Consider the following 19,594-nt stretch of genomic DNA (forward strand, 5'->3'; position numbering starts at 1 on the left):
ATCTCAGGACATTTAAAACAGTCACACACCACCATTTTAAATTGTTATACCACAACAATGTACATTTTGTTTGTGTATTTCGTTATTTCTGTGGGTTGTAAACATACTGTCCTAAAACCGGGATGTGCATCTTCTCAGCCGTGTTCATGTATGAATCATGTGACCTGCGCAAGATAAAGGAGCCCAAAAGACATGCTTTCTTCCGGGCTGTGCTCTTGCACAACAGCAGACACCCCAAAACATGTATTTTGGAGCACTGTGTGAGATTGTGCCCCCCAAAGTGTTTTTTGGGATGAGATCTCTGCATGAAATCACGCCACCCAAAATGGCCGCCATGCTCTCAAGGGGAAAAGTGGGATGTCCCTGTTTTTCCGGGACACTTACAGGGTATGTTGTAAATACAGTAATGTAAATAGGCAGCAAGCAATTTGAAAATGAAATGTATAGGCTTCACACTTATTTGAACTCCCTTTTCTGTGTATACATGTATATGTTCTGATTCTGTTTCCCTTTTAAAGTGCTTCATGCCTCCCCTCGCAATATGAAACGCCTCCTTCAGCCGTGGTCTTGGATGCTCTGAGGGATGGGCAGGTTGCAGAAGTGCAAAGAAATGTGATATACCAGGAGCCACTGAGTTCTCCTTTGCCATCTGCTCATACAGCTAAGGGAGTAACTTTGACTTCTTCACAGGTATTTAACATTTTGAATTAAATGTGGGTCATAGTCCAGCACAGACTTGGCTGTGTTTATGTCAATTGATTTGTAGAAGTTAATATCATCTGGCATGCAGCTGAACTCTTGCACAACTGCAGGTGTTTCTCTTAAATGATTTACAATACGTTGGCCTCTTACAGAGCTTTTGCTCTGATATTAAATTCCACTACAGGTCTGGGCAAAAAGCTGGTGCAGAAAGAAAGAAGTAGTTCTTGAAGTCACCAGCTGTGCCTCTCTTTTCCTGTAAGGACAGTCCCTACTGCAGCTTTCTAGGTTCAAGCAGCAATCTGAGAATTAGCAAGATGAGAATTCAAACGAGATTTCTAGCATTATTTTTTTTTAAAAAAAAAATACAATCCTGTACATAAACGTAACATTCTTTTTTATATAGGATACCTTCCCACACTTTCAGTTGTGCTAAGTTGAATAACCAGTAGTGTGAAAGATGGGGCTTGACCCTTGCCACACTTTGACTACAAATAGGATGAAGCTCAAAACACAAAACTTTTTTATGTTGACAGAACCAAATTACTCTGCATGGGAGAGTGACGCATTTGGGCAGATACGTGTTTGTCATACAGTTTTACCAGCTGGAAGTCCCAACATTTCCTGTACACGTGACTGTAGATGGAGGACGACTCTGGTCAGGTGAGTTGGGTTTTACATGGGTTTAGATATTTTTAGCACGTTTTGAGTTTTCACAGTTTTCATTTTATTTTATTTTCCATTTGTCTGTTTTAGGGTCTTATAATGCTTCATTTTGTCCGCATATTGCTGGATGCCGAGGTTTGGTGATGGCAGAAAATCGAATTGAACTTGACATCCCTCAGCACGATATCTCAGTCACTGTGAAAATTCCTAATGGAAAAATGCTTGTGTTGGTAGGGTTTGTTATGTTCAAGACAATTTAATTATTATTATTATTTAAAAACTATTAATTTAACAAACTAACTAAAGTTATATTGTCACTCAATTCAGAAGTTCATTACAAAACAAATGCAAAAATCAAACTACAGTATGAAACAATGCAAACTATTAAAAACTTAAAATACATATAAAATACAGGTTTGCTTTTTTAAAAAAACATAAGAGGACCAGGCCAGACCATAAGACATACATTATTTAAATAGCCTGGGTGAACAAAAATATCTTTCCCTGGCACCAAAAAATCACAAAGATGGCATCAGGCAAACTTCGAAGGGATGGTTGTTCTATAACTGGGATACCACTACCAAAAAGGCCATTTCCCTTGTGGTTACCTGCTTCACTTTGTTTGGCAAGGACACCTGGAACAGAACCTCTGAAAAAGATATTAAGATTTTGATAAGTACCTATGGGAGAAGGCAATCTTTCAGCGAACATTGTCTCAACCTATTTATCTCTGTAAAGGTTAAGCCAGTTCTTTAAATTAGGCTCAGAAACAGACTGGGAACCAGTGCGTTTGACAACATACAGATGTAATATGATCAAACTGCCCAGTCAATAAATCTGTAGCCCTATTCCAGACCAATGGTGATTTTCTAACTTTTTAAAAGCACAGCACCACATGCTATATACATTGTAATAGTTTAAATGGAAAGTTACCCAAAGCATAGGTAACAGTGGTATAGCTGTTTTCATTGAGTTATGCAGGCAGCTGCTGCAGCTTTCTTTCAACCAGGGAAGATTCCTTTTATCTGGAAAGAGATAGACAAATTACAATATTTTATGACTTAATAATTATAAAATGTTTTAGTGCTTATAACCACACATCCCCATGATGTATGCTTAATGAGCTGGTTGTTTAGAATTACAGTATTATTTTTTAAAAAATACAATTATCCACCCTCTAGTAATTTCCAGTCTACAGCTATTGTTATATGAAGGCCTGCTTTGAAGACTGTTTAGAAACAGCAGTTCAAAGCATTGCCACCGTGGCACCAAATGAGACAAGATGTTGGGTTGGGAACACATTTCACCAAATCTTTAAAGAGCTCCATTGGCTTCTGGTCTGTCTCTAAGCACAATTCAGAGTGCTGCTTCTCACCTTTAAAGCCCTCCGCTGCTTGAGACCTCTGTATTTTGAGGGAATGTCTTTCTCCCCAATCATCTGCTTCTACTATATCAAGCTGTTCCTCAGGAGCTCTCAGGTGGCAATGGAGGAGAAGACTTTTTAGACTGTGACGTCCTGCTTGTGGAACTCTCTCCTGTGGGAGTCCCTCCTGGTCCCTACATTAACATCTTTTAGGCACCAGTGAAAAACCGCTTTATTTCTCCAGATTCTGTTGTGTTTTCTGTCTCTGCTGTGATATGTTTTATTTATTTCTCCTATTTTATTGGGTTTAATGGGCTGTTGTTAAGTTTCAGATGGAGGGTGGTATGCAAAATAAAAATACTTTAAGGCCCTTGTTTTCTGGAGCTCCTATCAGTGCAGTGCAAGTGCCATTTGCATACACATTGCGTTGAAATGAATGGAAATTGGAAACAGTGCTTGGATACTTAAGATTAAACATACCATTTCATTTCTTTATCATTTTTAAAGGAACGTGTCCTGGCTGTTCCAGCAGACAGCTACAGTTATAGACTTCTTCAGAAAGACACTGTGGACAAGTCATTTGATTTCATCTATCATTGTGGTGGGAACAGTTTTTACATTAAGTAAGTTAGCCTCATATTCTGCGACACCAAACACATCTGTTATTTGTTATATGGGTGCCAGTTAGCTAGTTAATTTATTTTACTTACACTGTCTATGTAATGTTGCAATGGGGAACCTGTAGTCCTCCAAAGGTTGTTGGACTCCATCTCCCATCATCCCCAGCCAATGGTCAAGAATGATTTGATTTGTAGTTGAACAACATCTGGAGGGCCACAGGTTGCCCACTGTGGTGTTCATGGTGCTTTACAAATCACAGTTTACTTTTTTCTTTTCTTTTAACAGCCCTGCCACTTCCTCAGAATTCTGTAGAACGTCTGCAAGGTCACTTGCAGCTGCCTACAATGATGGAGCACTGCCTTGTAATTGCCACAGAAATGGGGCCACCAGCCGCACTTGCAACCCTGTGGGAGGGCAGTGCAATTGCAGACAACACATCATTGGCCGCCAGTGTAGCAGGTGTCAAACAGGCTATTATGGATTTCCCTTTTGCAAACGTAAGGATGTCTTTAATAACTGTTGGGAGAGGTCATGTGCTGCATTACATGTTTTTGGAATGTTGCCTAAAGTGTTTAAAGTTTCATTCTGTATTTCATTCCAGTTTTATTTCCCTTAAGTTTATAGCCTGTCCTATCAGTGGTCATCTATATGCAGGTTTTTTAAAATGACCAAAGCAAATACTAATGCAGCTATTACATTTACACAAAAAGCCTTGGTTCCCTCTCTTTGTGGGTTTTTGAGAAATAATTATATTATATATGCTTGTACTATTGGAGTTCAGATGTCACTCTAAACTATGTTTTAGCAAGATGTAAACGAGCCTAGTATCCTCTTGGACTAACATGCTCCCCAATTCCCTCTCTATGTAAGCATTCGGAAGCTTTCTCCTCTGCTTTTTGTTAACCACAGTTTGTCTTGCTGCCCAGACCAACAAACTGTGGTTAACATTTAACTATGGTACTTTAAAACCATGGTTTTTGAAGCTGACTTTTTAAAGCTAGCCTTAGAGGAGGCTAGGCTCATTTATGTTTTGCTGTACAATAGTGTAACGTGACATCCAAGTGCATCTGTAGTAATATCAACATTATTTCTGTTAATAGTTTTATACTGCCTTTTTGTAAACTAGTCATGACAGTTTACAACGAAGCAGAACAATAAAGCAACAGTATCATAAAAGCATTAAAGCGATAAAGCATAACTAACAGCATTACACGCAGTAGTAGGAGCACTAATACTGATTTAAAAGGCCAGTTGAAAAGATATGTCTTGACACATTTTCTAACATGGAGAGAGACTGGGTACTGATCTCCGCTCTGAAAGGAGTGCATGCCACAATTTGCACCTACTCAATATCTGCTCCTAGCAACAAACATGCACTTTCAAGATATATGTCCCCCAAAGAAAGCCATTATGTGTATGGTTTCAAATAGTGGTTTATCATATAGCTGTAACTGTTATATGGCATCCTGTCTTCTCACCATTTCCCCTTATTTCTGATTTAAGTTGTAAGTCCCATGCTGGCATGAAGCTGGTTTAGAGATGGGGCTTCAGAGGAGAGCTGTGGAGAACACACTGGGCAGATCTCAGTAGAGAGAAAGAGGTAGAGGGCAGTGCAGCGGTGCTGGTCTCTCCAGTTTCGAGGTCCAGGTCTGTGTACAGCTGCAAGTCTTTCTTGTCTGCAAGGCTTTCAAGTCTTTCTTGCGCCTCAAAAAAGCCTGGCAGCAGAATTACACCTTCACGTTCTTCCCAGTACTTTATGAGATATCTGAGATGTTGTCTTTTTCTAATTGTTTTTTATTGTGCTTTTTCTGTTTGTTATTTAAAAACCTAATTAGAAAGTATGACGGAAAAGCCTAGTGCTTGTCCCAAAGAACTACTTCCAGTAGCATATATATGTTTCATTTTTCACTTTTTAAACTATTTTAAGACCATTATATGATAAAGTTGATATGAGGCAAAACAAGCTCTAGTGGATTTTTTTTAAACTTCTATTCAAATTTAGATGAACTTGCATATACTGGTATACAATATTATTATGTGTTAAATGGGTTTCTCAATCCCAGCATGCAGCTGCGGGCGGCGACTTTGCGATGACATCACTGGAAAGTGTATTTGTCCTCCTCAAACCGTTAAGCCCAGATGTGAAGTGTGTGTGAGGCAGCACTTCGGCTATCACCCCCTCACTGGCTGCGAGGGCTGCAATTGCTCAAGGAAAGGCATTATTAATCCGGGAAATGCTGAATGTGATAAAATTGTTGGGCAGTGCAAGTAAGTCCATATTATCAGACTACAGTTTAAACTTCCACGTTCGGGGGGGTGGGGTGGGGAATGCAAGGGAGAGAAACGGGATGGGACAAGAAGCCCTTTTCTTCAAAATAGGCATCTATGCAGTGTTAATTAACTTCTGAAAAGTGGAATGCCTAGGAGCTTTAGCGTGTGCTAAGAGGTTGGTTTACTCTGAGAAACAATTTGTGGGAGACGGTATGCTCTATTGTTGGCTGCATGCGGCTGTTATTTATATACAATATCTATGTCCCACCCAATAGCCACAGTTCCCTGGCCTGCATTAAATTATGTGATGAAAGAATAAGTATTTTGAACTTCCCACATATGAATCAAATTTGCCATTTGGCCTATATCATTTATGGTGGTGATTGGGTGTGTTTGGGAAGAAAGACGCTACTACTGCCAAGCATCAGCTGAGGAAACAGGAGATCCTGTCCCTCTTACCTATGGACCTAACCAGAAGAAAATGGGATGGGGGCTGCTGGGTTAGCACCATACAGACATGTGACTTCTGAACGACATACACTTCGGGCTGGTCAGCAGCCACATGTCTGCTGGCACAGAGCTACTGTCTTTCCACAGCTTCAGATCTATGCAGTGCACCAAAGCTCAAAGTCCCAATTTAGTGTGCAAATTTGCTTTTATTATCAAGATGTATGGATATTGCACTTCAACACTGTGCGTATTGTGCCTCACCTGTGTGCAGAGTTCTTATCTTACTTGACTTATGTATACTTCAAGCAGAGCTTTGAACCTTGTTTAGTCCTTCAGGCTAATCTGTTATTCAGACATTTTAAAAAATGCCATTGCTGTATACCACTGTGAAAGAAAGCAATGAGTTTTAATAATGAGGTCCTCACTTGAAGAACAGCATTCAGCTATAGCTGACACTTCTAAATGTTTGTTTTAGCATGTCCATCTTTGATGCCTAAATTATATCTAAGAAACACTAGTATTTTATGACATCACGGTGTGATATTTATTTGCTAATGGAAAACTACCATATACACTGATTTTAATACTGTTACATAAAGACTCTCTCATTGGCTCACTGAGTTTCCAAAAAAGCAAACCTTTTTTCAGAAATTGTTTTTTGGTTTTATTTTGTTACTGAAGATGCCGCATAGGAATAACTGGTCGACGGTGCGATCAATGTGCTTCTGGTTCCTATGGTTTTCCAAACTGCAAACCCTGCAAATGTAACAGAGAAGGAACAGAGCCAGATGTTTGTCATCCACAGACAGGAGTTTGCCTCTGTAAGGTCAGGTGCTTTTGCATTCAAAATTGGTGCGACTGTAATTGCCAGGAGTTTGTCCTTAGTTAACTAGTGATGATTACTGTTCCCATGATTTCTTAAGGAATAATAAAATTATTAATTAGCTGTATAGCGCTTTCCATGTCTGCATTACCATAATATGAAACCAATGGTTAATTATTAAATGGAGCTAACACTTGTGAGCTTTCCAAGGAAACATTTGTTAGTACAGTGGTACCTTGGGTTAAGTACTTAATTCGTTCCGGAGGTCCGTACTTAACCTGAAACTGTTCTTAACCTGAAGCACCACTTTAGCTAATGGGGCCTCCTGCTGCTGCTGCGCCGCCGGAGCACAATTTCTATTCTCTTCCTGAAGCAAAGTTCTTAACCTGAAGCACTATTTCTGGGTTAGCGGAGTCTGTAACCTGAAGCGTATGTAACCTGAAGCATATGTAACCTGAGGTACCACTGTACAACACCTTGGTTTGCAATCAAGCCTCGGAAGGAAACATGTAGCAACACTGCTGTTCCTTGAGTGTCTATTTCACCATTCGTCCCTTATTTCAGAGGGAAGCAAATTCACCTCCCGCCGAAATCAATAGAAACACTTTCATTGGATTCTGTTACTATACAGATTGATCAAGAGGAACCCTTGTGTAAAAACCTTCTCCCCCTTAAATACTCTCTACTGCCAGTAGTGCAAATGGTTCTAGGAAAACCCATTTCCATTGTCCTGGGGATATTTGTGTACACTGCTCCAATATCTCGTGTGCACTGCTTAGCACATTTCTAGGACTCTGGTTGACAAATGCTGGTGGAATGTTGCTAACTTCATTCCAGCTGCCCACTTCACTACTAAACATCTAGTCATGGGCTCAGTGAATGTAGCAATGGATTTGCGGGAATTACTCAGTTGTGATCCCACATTAATTCAGTTTCTGGCTTATAGTATCATAGAATTTGGGGCCGGAAGGGGAGCCTGAGGATCATCTAGTCCAACCCCCTGCAGTTCAGGAATATGCACGTGGTCCTGTATATAAAGTGTTAACTTGATGTACTAACTGTTCATTGCCAAACTTTATTAGTGCTTCCAAACAATCATTTCCAAGAGTAAGTACAAGTGCAACTGCTCACTTTCAACAATCCCTTGAGTTTCAATTATCTTTTTCTAGGATGATTAATTTAGTTGTCTTATCAGCTGCACATCACATATATTTGGTATTATTGTAATTCTCTGACACAGTGGCTATCACACACATAGTTGGGCTCAGTCTTTAAACTTTAAACGATTGTATGTTGTATGTTGATCTTTGCAAATTCCAAAACAAACCTCTTGGACTAAGTTTCAAATCAGAACATTAGTTGGCTATTCACCAGCTTTTACAGTTCCTGAGTGTTCTGACACATTGTTGTTCTTGGGTCAAAGATATCCAAGTGCATTTTAAAATGCATATTTTGCAGATATCTGTGCAGAGCTTTAAAATAAAAATAAAATACAGATCAATGTAGAAATGGAACAGAACAGACTTATGGGTGAACACATGAAATAGCAACAAGGACCAGAAATAGATGGATTTTTCTCATCCCTGCTTCCAACTAGATCAAGAGCCGCACAATATTGTGTATTGTGTGCGTTCAGTGTGAATCAGTCTGTGACTGACAGCAGTCAAAATGTGTGACAATCATCCACAAAAAAGGTTTGTTTGGAAACACCTTAATTTTAACGCACACCAGCATAGTATTGGCAGAGCTGCTTGTTATGCACTCAAAGGAGCAAAAGCATATGTGTGTCATTTGCTTGAAACTCCTTTCAGAAGGAGACAACCTCATTTGCATTTGTGCTACTGTGTACTGAAAATCAAGGCGATGAAACAATGTTATGTATTATTTTGGATGTATTTTACAGCTTTTTTCATGTGTATATTACTGCAGGAGCTTTATGTGGAAACATTTAATGACTTATTGCAACTGACTTATAGGAGAACGTTGAAGGTATTAAGTGTGACATGTGCCGCCCTGGGTCGTTTTATTTGGACTCTGCTAACCCGAAGGGTTGCACCAATTGCTTTTGTTTCGGAGCAACCAATATTTGTCGCAGCACAAATAAACGTAGGGTTAAGGTATGTTTGCTGTAAGTTATTCTTTTTTCAATCACTATTTTAAGGGTGCAACTAGCAGGAGACCTGATTGGATTTCCTGTTTGCTTAAATTCAAAGTAGCTGTGGCATGGGGAAATTAGATTGGGCTTCGGTGCCATGAAGAATTTACACACTTCACTTTCCCCAGTCTAAATAGCCCTCTGCCTGAAGGTGCTGCTTAACCTGCAGGGAAAAACTTATAGGTGCGCTGCTTCTAACCTCTTCTTTAAAATGAATGACCCAATCATGGATCAAGTCTCATCTAGTTTTGTGGCCTAAAATTAAAGACTTATTCCAATTTCAGTCTTACCTTGGTTCTCAAACACCTTGTGACTCAAATGTTTTGGCTTCTGAACGCCACAAACCCGGAAGTAAGTGTTCTGGTTTGCAAACTTTTTTTGGAAGCCGAACATCTGACGCAGCTTCCGTGGCTTCCAACTGAGTGCAGGAAGCTTCTGCAGCCAATAGGAAGCCGCGCCTTGGTTTTCAAACATTTTCGGAAGTCGAACGGACTTCCTGAACGGATTCCGTTTGAGAACCAAGGTATGACTGAATTAGAGTCACTGTTTTTATGTCTGAAGTTGGGGGTGTGACTTTTTATATACATGCGTCTTTCAGATGTATTATTCCCCTCCCCTTTATGCCATTGTAATTTCTTAGAACAGCTAGGGCTAATTGAGGCTGCTCTTGAGTTTGTGGTTGGTACTTTTTTCTTCAGCCTTTGACTGACTGTTGATTGCAGAAGAGAGTTTGACTTGCTTGTTCACTGTGAACAGAAGCAATAAGCTTTGCACATCCCTATAACACACAGGCTATGTGTTCCACTCACCGTAGCAATCCCTGTGACAAGCCTCTCACCCCCTCCGGACACATAGTTTGTCAGCACTTGTGAATTGGGTGGCTTCCCAGTTCCCATTCCTTGTTGTAGTGGGGCTGTAGAAGGGTTTCTATATTGTGATATGGCTGGTGGGTGTGTAGAACCTCAGTCCACTGAATGCAGTAACTTGCCTGAGACGGTTTGTGGTGTCACACAAAACCAGCAGCTGTTGCTCATGGCAAGGAGTTGGAAAAAACTTCTCATGTGAGGCAAAACAAAACATTTCCACAGGTAGTCATGCACATTAACTCTATTGCTCTGGGAAAACTGTATTCAGTATAGAAACTTCTCTAAGTGTCTTATTGTCTGTTTCACTCTTAGTTTGTTGATATGAGGAACTGGCACCTAGAAGCTGTGGATAATGGCATGAGCATCCCTGTAACTTTCAATCCAGGCAGCAACAGTGTCGTTGCTGATGTTCAAGAACTGCCTCCCTCCGTGCACAATTTATACTGGTTAGCACCACCTTCTTACTTGGGAGAAAAGGTACATGACCCTCAAAGCTGTTTTCAGAACATTGTTACCATCCAAGGTCAATAGCAGGGCTGGGTGATATATTGATATACTGTCCAAAACTGGTTTGAAGTCCATATTTTGATATTAGTTTCATAATTTTTGACCTGGCATTATATCACAAGGCATGATGTGTGTTAGAGCTGGGTGAATGAATGAATGAATCCATTTATTTCGCTCACTGACCAGATTGCAACATATACAACAACAGAGAGCATACGAACATAAATAGATTAAAATTAAGCTTGTATCCTTAATTTTATAGCAGCAGCACACAATTTAGCCACTTTTAAGGTACAGTAATCTTTGGTTCCCTGCCCTCTATTAAGTATTTTAAGTAATAATCATCAGTTCTGCTTGGGGTTATGCCTATAGAAATGCCTTCTAAAGGTGCATGTTTCAGAATACATTACCCCTTTCTTGATCTGACTGCTTCTGCACCTCCGTTAATCCTGTGTTGGTAGCACTGGAAATGTTCTTGCAAGGGTCAAGGTACTGAGATAAGTGTGCTCTGAATACTTAGAAACCATGTCATAAGCTCTCATAATAATTCTCACCATCTTTTTAAATATGTTGTTCAGCTTTCTTCATATGGCGGCTACTTGAGCTATCAAGTTAAATCCTTTGGCTTGCCTAGCGAAGGCATGACTCTACTGGAAAAAAGGCCCGATGTGCAGCTTACTGTAAGTGAAAGTTGCCTGTGAAATCTCTCCTTCTCCCTCTCCTGCTGCTCACTTTATACAGCCCCTGTTGGGAGAGGCGAAAGCCTGAAACGTGTTTATTTGAATGTGCCATCTTTATGGCCACATGAGAATAAATCTGCTGGAAAGACGGCTTTAGCTTTAGCTGCAAGGAACTGGAAGATCACACATTAAAAGAAACCTGGGATTTCCTGGTTTTGGTATTTACTATTTCTTGGAAGAAAAAGTTGAAGCCAATCGAGAATGAAATGTGTAAGCTTAAAGCCTGCTCCTAAACTTTCCCCAGGAACCATCCTGGTCTGAATAGAGTTTTCACACTGTTTCTATTTTACAGCATTCTAAAATGATGCAATAAGCTAGCTAATCATTTATGAGATACCATACTGTACTTCCAGGGTGGGGAACTCATACAAATGCAGCTCTCTAGGGGTTTACCTTTTGCTCTCTAGGCACAGGTCTGCTCTTTAAAGCATCATGTCTGAGTGCTTCTTTTCTTTTTTGCCTCACCATTTCCCCCAGGAAAGCCTGCTCTTTAATGCTGAATTGGAACAAAAAGCAATTCAGGTTTCCCGCAGATTGCCATTTGCTCTAATTCAATGGTAAGAAGTGGATTTTTCCATTGGGCCCCCCCCCCCAAAAAAACACCACCCAGACATGTAGCTTTAAAGCACAGACCTGTGCCTAGAAACATGGCACAAAAGGAAGTCTGGATTAGCCCTGGGTCTCTCTTACTGACCTTTGGGGCTCTCCTCAGGCCACACACCCTGGCTGGAATGTGTCCCTGAACTCTAATAATTCCTCCTGATTGCCTGGATGGAGGGTAGAGAGGAGTGGGTGTAGTAACTAGACTGCTGTACAAAAGCAAACTTGGCATTCATTGTTACACTCACTTTTGCCTCTGGCAATGCCACCCTCAGCCTGGAAAAGGTTTTCCCCCACCAGCACTACTATACTTTAATGTTAACTACATTTCTTTTTGATGAGATCTAATAATAACTGAAATATCTCTCAACTAACACAGTTCTGTAAAGCATGCTAATTCTGCACATTGAATATTATACTGATGTTTGGAATGGTAATGTTTTTGCACAGGGCCACCAAATGAAATTAATCTATGTGGATCCTAACAATCCTTTGCCCGACAAACAGTATTATGGATCAGTTCGCCTACTTGAGGTAAGACTCGTGGAAGTTCCCTTTCATAAATCACTAGCTGACATTTCTGCTTATTTTATAGCTCAGCATCAGAAACAGTCTTGCTTCAAAGTACACTTTAAAGGCTGCAATTTTTAATACTCTTATGAGCCGGTAAAGCCCACTGAACAAAATTTGCTTAGGAGTAACCATGCGTAGGATTGTTCTGTTGTTTCCTTCCTGCTGTAAACATTTGAAATTGAACAAATGTGAAGAAACTGTGTTGCAAGTGTATTCTAATCAGGAAAAGAAACCATACAACAAAGAGAATATCACTATGCATGCCAGGTGAAGCCTAGTTCTCCAATAAGGAACTGAGAATGTGAAGCATAAATGGTATATATGAAGTTGCTGTATCCTGAGTTAGATCGTACGACTGGTGCTTACTTGAAGCATAGAGTTATGAGGGCGTCATGCAGGCACTGGGGCCTCTTCCTAATCTGTACTGCAATGGGGTCAAAGTAACGTGTGAGTTACAGTTGTGATTAATTCTAAGGTTCATTAGTTGTGGAAAGTGAGGGGTTTTTTGCTGCATATTTTCCTAACTTTTCCTTTGTATGAGACTCCGGTGACTGTTGAGCTTGGCGAGTCTGTATACTGGAGATGGTACAACCCACTTACCAGAAATACTTCTCCAGTATTTTTTTCTCTCTCTCTCAACTAAATTAAATACTTCCTGTTGTGCTGCACCTGGACTTCTCACAGCCCAAGGAAATATAACACTTCTGAAAAGCCAAACTCTGAAAAGGGCTTCGCCTCATTGTTGTCCAGAAATAGTGTCATTATTTACAGCGAAACAGCTGCTTGTTCCCGCAGTCTCAAAGTCAAGTTGGGTTCTTGTCAGGCTCATGACTGAACTTGAAAAATAAAAGTACTTTTGAGTTATATTCTGCCTTCAATTACATATGTGCTTGCAAATGGTTTGAGGCCATTCCAAACAAATCACATTTTGATGCATGAGGTTTCCTCTCAGGCATTTGTAGTCCAGCCTACAACAAACTCTGTCAATGAAGTGTGGATGGATGGGTGTATTTCCGTCCCATGTCAGTTTCACATGATATTTAAATATATATTTTTGAACGCGTTTTCTCATAGAATAGCACATTTATGAATGTCTTTTCTCTCAAGTGTAGATTTCTAAATGTATTTTATTACAAAGTATGCATATACTGTATGCAATTTAGTATGGTTGTTGTTTTTTCTTTCAAAATTAGCACCCATTCATTGTTACTAATGAAACAGGAAATTTTCTGTGGAATAATTAAGCACTGGGAATTTTTTGCACAGCCCGTGTCAAGTGAAACCTTTTGCTCCTGTCCTAGTTGATTTTGTATGTTATTATTGTAATCTGCCCTTTTATGTCTATTTCTGAGGCTGACCCTCATTTATTTTACTTTACTTTAGATTACCTCTTGCTTGGGTTTTCATTCTGCTAGTGTCCTTTTCCCTTAGGCTACCAGCACCCGTTGCTTCTTATAAAGCATGAACCTGTTTTATTATTATTATGTTTAATCTATATCCCTTTGCACGTGCAGCAGTACTTTTACACTGAGTAGATTGCTAATTAAACTTTCTCCTAACTTTAATTATATATTGAATGTGCAGGGAAACTTCAGACATGCAAGCAGCAGTAGCTTGGTATCTCGAGAGGAACTGATGATGGTCCTGTCTAGACTGGATGGATTACGAATCAGAGGACTTTACTTCACAGAATCTCAGCGGTTAACCTTGGGCGAGGTCGGTCTGGAAGAAGTCTCCAATGCAGGAAATGGCATCGTTGCTTTTGATGTAGAGACATGCTCCTGCCCTCCTGAATATATGGGTGATTCATGTCAGGTAGGAAATTGTCTTTGTTTCTGCTCTGCATCATTCATGACACACGATAACAGTATTGATTTAGCTATAGCAACGAGAGAGTCTTATACATTCATTCTTATTGATTGCCTTAAAAGCGCAGGAGAGACATGTTTCTGAACAATTATGTTCGATGGGACATTCCACCTTCATGGTGTAGTCCTCTTGTAGAAGTTGTACTTAATTCAGCTATTATATATTTATGGAGTTTTATATTTTATGGAATTCATTTTAATTCATTTGTGTGAACAAAAAACTTCAAATATCCAAATGACAAAAATAGAACCAAGAAACGTTTAAAAGTAAAACCAATAAAATACAACCCAGTTTCTAAAGATGTGTGAAGCATAATATTTCAGCATTTCTTTAAAAAGTCAGGCTGTGTGGGTTTTTTTTGGGGGGGGGGAGGGAGGAATGGATTCACACATATCCTGAGCCAACTAGCTAGTTCCTCAGTTGCCAATCAGCAGGAGTGGTCATGCAGTAGATATCTCCCACCCACTCTGCCAAGACATCATTGCCGCCAGACATTCCTCTGATCACTATTCTTCCATATTATGCCCCATAATGCTGTGTGACAGCTATTTTCAGAATTGTTTAGAAGTAAAGGAGAGAGAAAAATTGCCTAGTACCATACTTAAATTTGTAATCTGAAAATCTGGGTTTGACTGGTTTGAGCCTACATACAGGTTGGCCTGGGAGCCTGAACCCATCCTCAAACAACGTATTCATTGGCATCAGTGGGAAGGAGGAGGAGGAGAAGGAATTGGAAGTAAGGAGAAATAGGAAGAAAGTAGACATGGTTTTGGAGAGGTTTAAATCTCCATCTACTCCAGCTTCCTAGTGGGGATGCAAATTACCCCCTGTGAGCATCAGATTGATTATTTGATGAATGGGAAGGGGGTGATAACTGATCTTCAGGTATTTTGGTTCTCTGCCTAAGCTTTTGCTCATGGGGGTGACCAAAGGCCTGTACCTTGATATCTGCACAGGAGAATGTATTTTGACAGCTGCCATTTGTCATAGGAGAAAAGTTGTACCTACTAAGCTTCTGTCTTCTTCTGTGTTTTACTACCTCTAATAATGCTACTTGTTTGGTAACACTTCATTGATATGTTCATTGTGACTTTTCCAAGTAATTGCACTTGGATTGATGTGCAAGTCTATCAACTTTATTCTCAGGTTACAATAATAACACAGAGCTTGCTTGTTATTTTTAAAAATACTTTCAGAGACTTAAAAAAAATACACTTCTCAGTCTGTTATATGAAAAATGCAATCGATCAGCATGCCAAGGCTTGCATTTAATACACTAACTAAACTCTTCTCATTCCTATTCCTACTCACCATGCGCAAAAATGCCTCTTTTGCTCCCTTTCCCTGGACTGATTAAAACATGTAGCCCAAAGGAAGGTATAGAACCACAGTACTCCATAAAATAGCTCACACACCCTGCATGTTTCCACAGAATTACTCAGCCCGTGATTTACAGTTCTAATCGTCTAGTACTGCCTGACTGTCTTAGGCAGGGAAAAGGTGATGCCTGCCACACCTTAATGCAGATATATGCTCGTTTGCAGGAATTAGAAAGCGGTTCGTTAACCTCAAGAACTGCTATGTGTTGCACAACCTGACTCATGTATGAAGTTTTAAAGGAGGGGCATATCACAGCACACAGACTGAGTCAGAGAAGCTGAACAATAAGAGGGTAGTATAAGAAAAGGGCTGCATAGCAAAAAGAGTCTCCTTGCATGTGAGCAGCAAAGCCTTAAGCTAAGTAAAATGACGGCCGGAATGCAGAGGCCAGGCAACATTGGATGGCTGGTGTTGTGCATAGGCCTGAGGCACTGTTTGGTGCATGCTACACAACACAGGATAGCATTCCCTTATCTTCGTGGCGGAGGGCAGCAGCAGCAAAATCACTGGGATTTTAAACCAAGACAGGTAACGTGTGTTCTCTCTTCCCCTATCCCCCTGCTTTAAGGTGTTTTGTTTTGCTTTTTATAGCACTGACATAAAAGTGTGTTATGCAGTATTTTGAGTGAAAACAACAACAACAAGCTGATCTCTTTATCCCTTGGACTATATTGTCCAGAAGACCTGCTACAAAATGTTGCTGTTTGAGTCGTTAGCTGGGCAGTTTGTTAACCATTTGTACTAGTCTCTACTGGTGTACAGGGTCATAGAATGGTTGGCCAGGCTGTTTCTATTTTTTTTTCTTTTTTTTTTAAGATTGCAGTCCTTGTTTCAAACACAAAACTTAATGCACATTCACTTTTACTATGGCTTTGAAATGTTGACCGCCAGAGTGATAATGCCATGTGGCCAACAAAATATTTCTTCCCTATCCATTTGAACAAAGTGGACAAATATGCATTTGTCAAAACTTACAGTGCACACTCCAGTGTCCTCCATGGAAGTGTTATCTGCACAGGATATCTTATTTTCCTTCAAGGCAATTATGCCCTACTATTGGCAATTATGAAACTACTATTGGAAGAACTTTAAAAAAAAATGTTACACGAGAAAGACAAAGCTAGCTTTAAACTGATTATTTCATATGAACATCTCAAATAGTTCGCTTTAATTGATTTTTAATAATTGGGTCATAAGTAGCTTTATTTCAGCAAGCTGTTTTTGCAATAATCCCTACTTTAAATGCCTGTACTGGTAGCTGCTGCAGGATAATTCCCTCTTGTGAACAGCATCAATTGTTGTTTTAAAAATTTCTACTACAACCATTCACATAGACCTGTTAATTTGTAATGTGATTTATAATCTTCATTTTGTTTGTCCTCACAATAAACAAGTGAGGTTACTCATTATTTTTTCACACATAGGGAGTTTTGCCCAGCTCTAAACAATGTATTCATGAGAGAGATTGGACTTCAAGACAAGTTTCCCAGAACCACACCTAAGGGCTAAAACTGCACATGACAACTCATTTCATTGTTTGTCCTTGACTGCTTTCTTTCTTTTACACAAATTGCCGCTAGAGGCAGAGGGAGGAAGCAATCTGGATCAGGACCCTAGCATGGGGTGGGGATTAATCCTTTGCTAATACTTTGTCCTCTGCAGTCTCAGCCAGGAATAAGGTCTCATGCTACAAGAAATGAATAGACACATGAAGCAGTTCCACACAAAGTATGAATGTGCAAGGTCTCCCATCACGTGGAGCACCTAGGGATGTACATGCCCCTTTCAGACCTCAAACTCCATGTATGGAGGAAAAGGACAGGTCCAGGGGGGCATGGTGATATCTGGGGTGGGGCCATTGTATATGACCCCTCCTCTCACTCCATTTGTTTAAGCACAGAGAGCATGCATACAGTACTGGGGTTGTCAAGATGCTCACATCACAACTGGACTTCATAGAAGATTATAGGTTTTGAAGAGGGGATGGTTGAAGTGGTGGCCCAGAGACTATCAAAGTTTTTTTACAATTGCTTCTCATTGGTGAAAGCCACATTTTCAACTGATATGCTTTATTGGAACAGGACATGGCTTTTTGACAACTGTGTCTCTTTTCTTTTTTAAAAAAATATTATCCTGCTCCCCAAAATTCTGTCAGTTGACATTGATCGCGGAAGAGCAGCTTTACTTCTTAAACGCTTCTAGTTGATGAACATTCTTTTCATGCTTCGCTTGTCTTTGGGACAAGCCTGTACGTACAAATTGTGCTTCATATTAAAGAATGCCTCTCATTGCTTCAACATAGTTTCATATACCCTCAGGTGAGGAAATCAGGGTGAGCTTATATTACAGCAAGTAGTTTTGAAAATTAAACTTTAAATTGGTTAAACGCTAATGAACAAACATAGTTCTACAGAAACCTATGGATCTAGAACAAAAACACCTTTAGCTGTATTTTAAATACTTTACTAAACTGGACTTATTCTAGAAACATTCTTCACAGAATATGAAATATATCCAGCCAGAACAGCCTTCAGGGGTTTAGGTTGAGAGAATCCTTCTTGACAGATCTCAGAGCACTGATATATACAGCTACTTTTCAAAATGGTTGGGCAGTTTGTGGACTTTAGACATGGTTGACATTGACTGCATTTGATCATATCTCAGTATGACAAGTCATGAAGGAGCCTTTTGGCCTCACACAGAGACCCTTGGCTCACCCCTTCCTGAAAGCGAGCAAACAAGCCGAGAAGTCTTCCGTTTAGTATAGTTTCCTGCTACATCCAAACTGAAAAACTTTGGCCATGTGTCTTGGCTTACCAAACTGAGATGAATATTAGAATACAACCTATGCCTCTTAATCATATAATAGGTATTCATATGACAATATTTAGCAATTTAATTTCTTCTACCTTAAAATTTCACAGAACACCTCTTTCTAAAGGTATAAACGTATAGCCTTCTAAAAAAAGTCTCCTTCGTATGCAATAGGAATGCAGCCCAGGATTCTACCGTGAGAACAGTGGCCTATTAACAGGACGGTGTGTTCCTTGCAATTGTCATGGAAATGCAAATAGATGCCTGGATGGTTCTGGAATTTGTATTGTAAGTAATAATAGCAAAGATTGTTGAGATTTATCACTGCTGTTAGTTACTAACCACTGACGTGCATAGTGCTTTTGCTCTGTCCAGTACTGCACCAGATCCTAGTCCCTTCTGTCTAGTAGAGGGTAAAAAATTGTGCATGCAAAGCAATGCATATATTGAACCACTCCTCTGAAGTGAATGAGTTCTATGAGCACATGTGTAGTGAACTCATAAAGTGTAGTGATCTCATAAGGGTGTCTGCTTTGGTTTATTAGTACAAAAACAACAACAACACCCCAAAGAATTGCACGGTACCTTAAAAACTAACAGATGTATTATTGTGCAAACTTTCATGGACTAGAATCAACTTCATCAGATGCATGGAGTGTCCAGTAACACTCCACGCATCTGATGGAGTACACCCTCAACCATGAAATATTTACCATAATAAAATTGTTAGCCTTCAAGGCACTGTGTATCTATTTGTTGTTTTTCTCGTAAACATGGGAAAAATATTATCCATCATACAGTATGTGTAAGAATGCAAGTTGCTTACCTGGAATACAAATCTGTGTGTCACAATAATAAATGGTTCCATCTCTCTAATCATTTGAGAATGGCACCCAATCTTTTAAAAATGCAACCCATTTAGCAATGCATTCCTCTTGGAAACTTTAGTTCACTGATCCTATTTATCTGAACCATGATTGTGGGTATGCTAGTATGATTATGCCAGCTGCTTGCTTTGCAGACTTTAAACACTCATTATAAAACTGCATTTTACAAAAATACAGAATCGCTGCCACTTTTGTGTCTCCAGTTTTCCTGGTAATGTGTGGCTAATGTGTGATGTGATGCCATGGCACTGCAATTCCCACTACCATCTCAACTTGTTGGCTGTCTGAACCAGAGAGCGGAAAACATTCA

The 19,594-nt window shown here is 39.8% G+C and overlaps 1 protein-coding gene across 2 annotated transcripts in view; it reads left to right on the forward strand.

Moving 5' to 3' along the window:
* The window catches only part of LAMA3 (laminin subunit alpha 3), a 125,842-nt gene that overhangs the window by 58,185 nt on the left and 48,063 nt on the right, over nucleotides 1–19,594 (forward strand). For both annotated transcript variants that reach the window (XM_083623626.1, XM_083623627.1), the window contains 13 exons: nucleotides 519–690; nucleotides 1,236–1,362; nucleotides 1,456–1,595; nucleotides 3,236–3,351; nucleotides 3,635–3,846; nucleotides 5,413–5,617; nucleotides 6,752–6,896; nucleotides 8,870–9,010; nucleotides 10,227–10,391; nucleotides 11,000–11,101; nucleotides 12,212–12,295; nucleotides 13,919–14,149; nucleotides 18,572–18,685. In XM_083623626.1, the coding sequence (XP_083479752.1) occupies nucleotides 519–690; nucleotides 1,236–1,362; nucleotides 1,456–1,595; nucleotides 3,236–3,351; nucleotides 3,635–3,846; nucleotides 5,413–5,617; nucleotides 6,752–6,896; nucleotides 8,870–9,010; nucleotides 10,227–10,391; nucleotides 11,000–11,101; nucleotides 12,212–12,295; nucleotides 13,919–14,149; nucleotides 18,572–18,685 (1,954 nt within the window). The remainder of the gene's footprint in view (nucleotides 1–518; nucleotides 691–1,235; nucleotides 1,363–1,455; nucleotides 1,596–3,235; nucleotides 3,352–3,634; nucleotides 3,847–5,412; nucleotides 5,618–6,751; nucleotides 6,897–8,869; nucleotides 9,011–10,226; nucleotides 10,392–10,999; nucleotides 11,102–12,211; nucleotides 12,296–13,918; nucleotides 14,150–18,571; nucleotides 18,686–19,594) is intronic.

The sequence above is a fragment of the Podarcis filfolensis genome, assembly GCF_964270895.1.
Source record: "Podarcis filfolensis genome assembly, chromosome: 7".
NCBI classification, from domain to species: domain Eukaryota; kingdom Metazoa; phylum Chordata; class Lepidosauria; order Squamata; family Lacertidae; genus Podarcis; species Podarcis filfolensis.